General features: G+C 40.0%; 4 protein-coding genes across 4 annotated transcripts in view; 1 reads left to right on the top strand and 3 right to left on the bottom strand.

Annotated features, from left to right (window-relative positions):
• CBG03574 overlaps nt 1-2,057 on the bottom strand; it is a gene marked incomplete at both ends in the record, with an annotated part of 3,131 nt that extends 1,074 nt beyond the window's left edge. The window contains 4 exons of the mRNA XM_045244403.1: nt 392-555; nt 600-893; nt 1,247-1,606; nt 1,744-2,057. Of these exons, the coding sequence (XP_045092434.1) occupies nt 392-555; nt 600-893; nt 1,247-1,606; nt 1,744-2,057 (1,132 nt within the window). The remainder of the gene's footprint in view (nt 1-391; nt 556-599; nt 894-1,246; nt 1,607-1,743) is intronic.
• Nucleotides 2,058-2,931: 874 nt separating this feature from the next.
• Nucleotides 2,932-4,381, bottom strand: Cbr-npp-18 (the record flags this gene model as incomplete). The annotated part of the gene is made up of 5 exons (XM_002647006.1): nt 2,932-3,071; nt 3,271-3,915; nt 3,966-4,033; nt 4,085-4,257; nt 4,307-4,381. The coding sequence occupies 5 exons, from the start codon at nt 4,379-4,381 to the stop codon at nt 2,932-2,934; spliced, it is 1,101 nt and encodes a 366-aa protein (XP_002647052.1).
• Nucleotides 4,382-4,657: 276 nt separating this feature from the next.
• Nucleotides 4,658-7,532, top strand: CBG03572 (the record flags this gene model as incomplete). The annotated part of the gene is made up of 5 exons (XM_045244402.1): nt 4,658-5,839; nt 6,216-6,383; nt 6,669-7,198; nt 7,245-7,442; nt 7,493-7,532. 5 exons carry the CDS (start codon nt 4,658-4,660, stop codon nt 7,530-7,532), a joined length of 2,118 nt encoding a protein of 705 aa, XP_045092433.1.
• A 229-nt stretch (nt 7,533-7,761) lies between these two features.
• Nucleotides 7,762-8,751, bottom strand: part of CBG26121 — a gene marked incomplete at both ends in the record, with an annotated part of 2,306 nt that continues 1,316 nt past the window's right edge. Inside the window, one exon of the mRNA XM_045244401.1 lies at nt 7,762-7,905. Within this exon, the coding sequence (XP_045098219.1) occupies nt 7,762-7,905 (144 nt within the window). The remainder of the gene's footprint in view (nt 7,906-8,751) is intronic.

The following is an 8,751-nucleotide window of genomic DNA, read 5'->3' as shown; positions in this document are numbered from 1 at the left end:
AAAAGAAAGTTCGATTTCTACAGTAACGTACCGTAATCTTCACGAAATCCATTCCATCAAATTTCAGACAAAAATTTCGGAAAAATCGAAAAAGAATCTTCGGAAATGGCTGAAAAACCTAAAAAGGTCTAAAAATTTTGCAAAAAATCAAGAAAAAAAACAATTTTACTCTCAAAAAATCTCCAAGAATCGCTAGTTTTTCAAAGATTTCAATTTCGGCGGGAATTTAAAAACAATTCCAGAGCCTTCCAGAAGTTTCCAGAAAAGGACGAGAACTGAGATTTTTTTTTTTGAATTTTTTCTAAATTTTTATGGGAATCTACAAGATTTTCTTCAAAAAATGAAGCAAAATTTCACCCTTTACCACCTTTAAACTAGATTTTTCTCCTACCTTCAGCATCAGCAATAGTTTTGACAATTGCCGAAGACACCGCACTGTTCAAAATATAGACTTTCGATGCATCAACCGACGGGTTAGCCTTTCTCCAGTTGGTCCAAATCCACCATGTGATAAGAGCGCCCATCTCGTTTCCAGTGAAAACTCGCCAGTCTCCGCTGAAAACTCTCATTTATGTTGCTAAAAAAACTCCAAAACTCACTTCTTCTGCTTTTCAGCCATCTGAATTCTGTCCGCATCTGGATCATTCGCCAAAATCACCGTAGACCCATTACGATCGGCTGTCTCAATGGCTAAAGTCAGCACTTTGCGTCCTTCTTCAGGATTTGGGAATGGGATTGTGGGGAAGTCGGGGTTGGGTTCTTGTTGTTCGGCAACTGAGATGAACGAAGATGCAGGGAATCCAAACTCAGCGAACATTCGTTTAGTGTAGTGATATCCGATTCCATGGAATGCAGAATAGGTGAATTTCAGAGGGGTTGATGCATTGATGTCTCTGAAAATATCAATTAGTGAAAAATTTAAATTTTCGCATTTTCCGCCATTTCTCGGATGTCCCAGTTGAAGGGAAGCAAGGCGTTTAAGCCTATGATTTGGAACAAAAGAAACTTGAAAAAATTCCGCGATAAATATGAAAATTTCGCTGATTTTCGTGAATTTAAGTACTTTGTTGACTAAAACTTTTTCCGGAATTTTTTGGTTTTGTCTTCAAAACGCCTTGCTTCCCTTCAACTTGGACATCGGACATCCGAAACTGGGACATCCGAAAAACGGCGCTAAATTTAAGAACTTTGGGTGCCTCCTCCAAGTACCTTGCCACCCGAATTTCGACTTCTCAAGAAAACGAACCTGGTGTAGTTCAACGACTTCTCAACCTCGAAATACGGATCAATGGTGACATCAGCCGAATGGAAAAGGGGTGACGACTTGAGTTCGCTCAAATCCCAATACTCATCTCTGGGTTGTGGCTCTGCTTCCTTAATCCGAACGATTTCAGTGTCATGTGGTCCGATGATCTGAGCACCGTTCGACCAGTACGCCTTGTATCCGTTGTCCTCTTTTGGATTGTGAGAAGCGGTTATGATAAGGCCAGCATCGCATTCCAATTTGATTGTGGCCCAAGAGACAACTGGGGTTGGGGAGACTTCCGAGAAGAGGTACACTGGGATGTTGTTACGAATGAAGACGTTGGAAGCGAGCTCGGCGAATCTGAAAGTTGAGAAACGTTTTAAACGAAGAATAGGCTAAATCTGGGATATTCGGAACGGAATTCCGAGAATCGTGAAATTCCGGAATTTTCAAAATCGGAAGGACCGGGAAAGGCTCTTCCTGCGGCTCAACCTCACCTTCTACTGTTATGTCTTCCATCAAATCCGATTGCCACTCCTTTCTTCGGTTGTCCATAAACATTTATCATATGACGAGCGAATCCATGAGTGATTTGAATAATCGTCAAATCGTTCAAACGACCAAATCCAGCTTGCATTGGCGAACGAACTCCGGCTGTTCCGAAGACGAGACGAGTCGACATACGAGCCTTGAGCGCTTCTTCATTGTTCTCATCGACAAGCGCCTGAATCTCGCCACGTGTCTTCTCGTTCTTATCCCAATTGAGCCAGTTTGCAACCTGCTCGTTGAGTGTTGGACAGGCAAGAGGCATTTTAAAAATGTCCACTTAAAATAGTTCTTTAAATGGGGACGATATTGATGAAAATCGGGAGAAAAAAGCGAAAGCGGAAATTTTATGAAAAAAATTTCGATTTTTAGGGAAAAAATATGACTACAGACCGATGTGAGGGACGGAATTCTGATCATTTTAGGCATGAAGTTCCGAAAAAAAACTTCCGGAATCAAATTCTGATCGAAAAAAAATCTTATTTTTTCGGAATTTGAAGCTTTTCCAACTACAGTATGTCAAAGGCGCACACAAAAAAATTATCTTACGGGCTCCGAGTGGAATTATTTGTTTACTGTAGTTAAAGGTACACACAAGAAATTTTCTTGCGGGCTTCGATTGGAATTAGAAGTTTTTGCCAATTTTTCACCGGTTTTTTGCGATGTTGTGATGGAAAAGTGGGATTTTAAACCAAAAATCGGAATTCTTGACATTCCGACGGCAAAAATCTTGAAAAAATGCCGATTTTTATGGAAAAATGACCATGTTGCAAAAAAAAAAGAAAAATAAAACAGCAACCGTAATTATATCCTGTTCCGCACTGATCAACTGGCGACCTTGCCCTTATCTCTGGGTCTCTTCACACTTTTCCAGGGGCAAGAAGTAGGTTGAAAAACGAGATAATATCAACAATAACCGACGGTGTGTGCGTCTTTGAAACACAGGCAAAAAAGAACCAACAAAAAAACGGCGAGAGGTTTTTAGTAGGAATTTGAAACAAGATAAATAAACCGAAAATCAGGTCATTTTTGAGAAAATTGAAATTCAGGCATCAAAAAATAATCTTCTCGATGACAATACTCGTGTGTGATAAGGAAACGAAAAGAGAGCGGCGAAACAGAAACAGTGTGTCAAAAGATCAAAAATAGACTTTATCAAGTTGAGATGGAAGACGTTCGGTGGTTTTCGCCTCGACAATCTTATGGACTTCATCGGCCGTCGGAACGTAGTCGTCCACATTCATCTCGCTCAGTTTCACCCATTGGTTGACGAATAGTGCTGGAAATTTCTGTTGTTGTTTTGTTAAGAACACCGGAAATCAATTTTAGATTTTTGATCTCCAATAACACATGACCTTGTGTCATCAAGGCTGAAAATAGCTGGAATCCAGTGATGTTCAGAACGGAATTCCTGAAATTCCAAATCCATTCCTAACATCCTTGGACTAAAAACAGCTGAAAATCTAGAAAATCCTTACATTTCCAAGACCTCAACGTCCCGTCCAAGCTGGTCGAGGTGATCACAGATCCAATCAAATTGTACCGAATCCGCCACGCCTTCCTTTGATCTCCCAGAAGAGCTACTCGCTGGAAACTGTAGTCTGCCAGGTGAATCGGATTATCGACTCCATCCTCTTCAAGAATCGCTGTACGTGGCACTTTGATATTGAAGACGTGAACGTCGCCAGAGGCAATTGCAAGTTGATGACTGTCAACCATAGAGATTGGGGAGAACTTCAGGTCTGTGATCGGGCAAGGCATGTCGAAAACCAACGAATGGATCCTTTGCCATTTTCTCAATCCATCAATGTTCTCGTAGATCACAACTCGTTCCTTTCCTCCTGCCTTCTTCTCGTCAGATCCCACTGCAATCAGTGGGCGGTGCATACGGGATAGAGACCAGGTGACACATCCACAACGGGTATGGAATGCTTGTAATTCGTGAATAAGATTCCATCTGGAGGCGTCGACGACATCTGGAGCCTCGTAGATTCTCACAGCCCCTAGAACGTTGCACGAAGCGAGCGAGAGCCCGAGATGGCGTGGTGAGAAGCAAATATCGGTGACATCTGAACGGTTGTCAGAAATGATCGTTCGTCGGATCCATTGGGATTCCTTGCACTCTAAAAAAGTCGGTAAAAAATTAATTATCGCTATCCGAGCCAAGACTCACTCAAATCTTTCTCGGTTCGCACAATTTGCTCCTCCCAGATAACAATTGTTCTATCGTATGAGCACGACCTGAAAAAATACAATTTCTGTTTCTAGAAGATTCTAGCAGAACGCCCTTACGCAACAATCTGTCCGAATTCCGGATGAGCCCAAATAACACGCCAAACCGCTCCTCCATGGCACTTCCAATGCGCAGAGCGCCTCCAGTTTCCATCTGGTTGTCGATCCCAAATCGCCATTGTCATATCGCTGGCACAAGTGGCCATCCGACGACCGTGCGGATCAAATGAGACCTAAAATTAGCTCTTTTTTCCATCAATATCTTTTTTTTTCATTTCTTACGCAATGAATGAGGTCCCGATGTGCACCGACTGTTTTGTACGGCTCTATCTGATAAGGTGATTTGTCTGCCGACATTTTTTTATCTGAAAAACTTGAATTTGTGTTTTTTACTTCGAAAAAGCACGGAAAAAAATAAGCGAAAAAGATTTAAATTTTCAAGGCGCACCGACTTTCTCCAACTCCAGTTTTCGAAGCGACAGTTGTGTACTCCTCTCGGACAAGATAAAACACCGCGAAAATGAAATTAACTATAAAAATTGCTGATTTCTAATCGATTTCTGATTGTGTTTCTGTCCGAAACTGATTATTTTACTACAGTTTGTCTGAAAAATGAAGAAATTTATAGGCGTGATGGTTGTGAGGCGACGGAGTCTGCCAGAAGTTCTTGCACCAGCGAATATGAATGAGAACGATGGTGGACACGATAGAAAAACTAGGCGGAAACGAAGCAGTTTCATCAAGACCGTTGATAGAGTCAGTTCTAGTTCCCCAGTGAAAAAGATACAGCATCGCGACCCGACGTCAGAGTCAAATTCCAGTCTCAATCACAAAGTGACGTCGTTTTTTCGAAGAAGGACCAACGAGAATGTTCCTTGTGTAAATACTCTGCCCACATCAGAAAAATCAGAAGCTGTAGACGTCGAAACATCTAGAAAAGCAGTCAGTCCAATTTCAGAACCAGAACCTACACCTCCACCGAAAAGTAGAAGATCGAAATCGAAATCGGCTCGATCCACTAGCAAAAATCAACGTAGTAAGAGTAAAACGCCGTCCAGTACCACAGCAAAGCTAGGAACTGGTCCTGTAAGCTGGAGAAACTCCGAAACAGCCAGATCGTCTCCAACAGGTGATGAATCAGATGACGATACAGTTATTAATGAAGAAAAGCTGCGAAAAATTCCCACGATGATTGTTGTGGACCCTTCTATCAGAAGACCCTTCAAATATAATGAAAGAATTCGAGTAGTTCCAAAATTCGAGCCAAGTCTTCCAAGAGGATGCGGAGAAGCCAAGAAAGCAGAAGCAAATGGTACGTGGAGTCGAAAAAGAGAGCGAAAAAACGCCGGCGAGGAGCGGGAAGAGGTTTGGCCTGGAATTCCCGATAAGAAGTACGGAAAACGGGATGAGTGGACGATGAATAAAGCCGATCGGGAGGCTGAAGAGCAGGCGGATGGACCAGAGAAGGATCGGATAATGAGGGAAATTGCAGAGCGACAGTGGGTGGCGCAAGCTCTTTTTGAGGTAAATTTAACTTGCCGAAAGCATAAAATCAAAATTTTTGATTCAAAAAGTTTTCAGTGCCCCGACGACCCGACACAAACAAAAGTTCTATACGAAGGATGGAGTTCCGAAACGATGAGTACCCAGATGACAGATGAAACCAACAGCACTGCTCCGATTGTGATGATGTATCGTAACATACGAGAGAAGTTTCTTGCGAAGATGAAAGAGGAAGCGGAGATAAAAGCAATTGAGTTTATGAATGCGGAAGGAAGGAAAATCACATTCAAAGAGGCATTGGCTAAGTTTTTCGTGCAACCGCCCATCGCATCTTTCTCACCAACCAGTAGATTCTGGTTGTACCAAGATATGGATTATTTTCATTCGATGCAACAGAAGGAGCATTTGCTCGGACCAATTTGGTATATGGCTATGAGAAATCCAGAACAATTGCCACCATTTTATGCGGTACGAAGAAATCAGAGCTGTGGAAGAGGATCCTGCAACGATAACTATTGTAACCTGAAAATGTTATTATTTTTTTCTCGAATTCCGTACGTTTTTAGCCAGTTTTTTGCTATCAAAAATAACAGAAAACTCGACGAAAACCAGTGAAAAGCGAGGTTACTGTAGTTTTCGTTAGGGGACCCTCAGTTCCAACTGATCGATGACAATAATTGAATTTCAGTACTCCTCTGTGAACATCGTGGACAAGGAGGCTTTCGATTTGTGTAAGAACTCGCTGGCAAGCCTATCAACGCCGGATCTCATCAAAAAGTTCTACAAACATAGTACTATATTCCCTGGACGCAAAGGAGTTTGCTCGAATTCCGCAGGATGCAAGTGCAATCAAAGGGTAACTTTAATGTGAATTTGAAATACCGTAAACACTCTAATGGAAGGCTACCCTACAACTCCATTTAGAGCTCAATTATCTCAATTTCTGTGAGAGATATTGAAAATCTGTGAACTGATAAAATATTTATCATAATATCACCAACATTTTATCAGTTGACAGATTTTCGATATCTATTTTGGGAGTTGAGATAATTGAGCTCAAAGTGCAAGTATAGGATGACATTCTATAAGAGTGTTTACGGTAAATTATTCTTGAAAGATCTCAAAATTTCCAAATTTCCAGTTCAACATCCTCTATGGCCTTGACAGTGGAATGGGTAGACGAATGGTAGATAGTGGTCATGTTCAACCTGTCAAACAGATCAAGCACGACTCGAATGGAATTCTGGACCTCGCTGATTTTCGAGTCTCGGATCTTCGTGTGATCATGGAATGCTCTGACGAGTGTGGATGTCCGCACACCTGCCCACGGAGACGCCTTCAACAAGGCCAGACGAAACCAATGGTGATTTATCACGAAGGAGAGAAAGGATTTGGTATTCGTGCGGCTGAAGGGTTCAAGAGAGGAGAGCTCATTTGCGAGTACACTGGAAAAATGTTCGTGTACAATCAGGCGATAGTGAGGACTCTTCCAAAACATGCACAAGAGTATTTGAATGCGACATCGCTGAGAAAAAAGGATAAGAAGACGACAGAAGAGGAGACTGAGAAACCTGTTGATAGGGACTCGAGGAAAAAGAGGAAGCCAACTTCTTATCAAGCTGGATTTTCGGTTATGAATGATGAGATTGTGATTTGTGCTGGAAAGGAAGGGTGAGTACTATTTAAGATGAGTTTTTTTCTAGAAAAATCCTTCCAGAAACATAGCCCGATTCGCCAATCATAGTTGTGAACCCAATGCGGCGTTTTTCGAAGTCCATAGCCGTCGCTATGTATCAGACCCATTGATCCCACGTGTTGCTATATACGCCACAAAGGATATAGCACTTGGTGAAGAAGTTACTGTAGCCTATTGGGATCCCACTGAGCAGAGAAAGAAAACGGATATCGAGTGTCGGTGAGGGGAAGCTTATGATATTAATCCAACAAATTTTCGAAATCTTTCAGCTGTGGAACCGCGTCGTGTATGAAATTCCTGCCAAAATGATGATTGTCTTCATGTTATGATAATATACCCTTACTTGTTTCCGCAATATGTTTTATAATTCGAAATTTATTTTGCACTCGCTAATCATTTTGTATTGTAACAATTATAGTTATCCATTAATATCGTAAGTCAATTTATTAATTCTTCTGTCATTATTTTTGCTGTTTTTTTTATTGTATAGTTTTTCTTCATTGTAAATGCAAAATATACAATGGATTTTTTATAATTATCAGTTTCTAATCAATTCAAAGCTATTCCGATCCCAGTTGATATTCAAATTGAGTTTCAGCTGACACATCGCATCCATTCCCAAAATGTTGACATTCTCAAAATTCCCATTGCTCACTTCACACTCGATTCGACTATTTTGGTCCTGAAAATACAGATTTTTCGATGTAAATCGGAAAAAAATTAATAAAAATGGCGAAAATCATTGGAAAAACGGTGAAAACGGTAGTAAAACTAAGAAAATATGCTTTTTTCGATTTTTCAATAATTTTTTATCGTTTTTATGGGATTTATGTGAAAAAATGCTTTAAAATCGGATGAAAACATTATTTTTTCATCGTTTTATAAATTTTTCGCGATTTTCGGCAATTTGTTGAATTTTGGAATTTAATTTTTGACGATTTTTCGAGATTTTTAGATATCTTTGGGTATTTTGAAATTTTTTCGCATATTTTTACATTTTTTGGATTTTTCGGAAACTTTTAAATTTTTTAGGAACTTCTGAATTTTTTGGAATTTATGAATATAAGAATGAATATCAGAATTTTTTGGAATTCTTAAAATCGCACGAAACCTGAAAAATCACCAAAATACAACAATTTTAAAAACTCATATAAAATCCAAACTTCTGAGAAAATCAAAAATTCAGAAATCCCAAAAATCGCGAAAAAGTAAAAAAATTTGAAAATTTTTTCGACGAGTTTCATCCTTTTTTTCAAGGATTCTCGCGATTTTTTGTCACTATTTCCGTTTACAGCGAACAAACGACGAAATATTGAGAAAATTGTGAAAAAATATTTGAAATGAGCTCAAAAATATTATCCTTGTCAGAGAAAAAAAAGGTTGAGTCGAAGTGTATGCGATGTTTGTAAACAAATATCTGAAAGCGTAAACAACCGGAAACAGTTGAAACGAGTGCGACAGTAACCCGGCGGGAAAATATTAAATTTACTCATGTCTTAGCTTTTCGCATATTTTGCAGCAAATTTCG

The sequence above is a fragment of the Caenorhabditis briggsae genome (genome assembly GCF_000004555.2).
Source record: "Caenorhabditis briggsae complete genome, chrIII, whole genome shotgun sequence".
Classification (NCBI taxonomy): domain Eukaryota; kingdom Metazoa; phylum Nematoda; class Chromadorea; order Rhabditida; family Rhabditidae; genus Caenorhabditis; species Caenorhabditis briggsae.
Note: the sequence above shows the minus strand (reverse complement) of the source record. Positions and strands in the feature narration are given on the sequence as shown.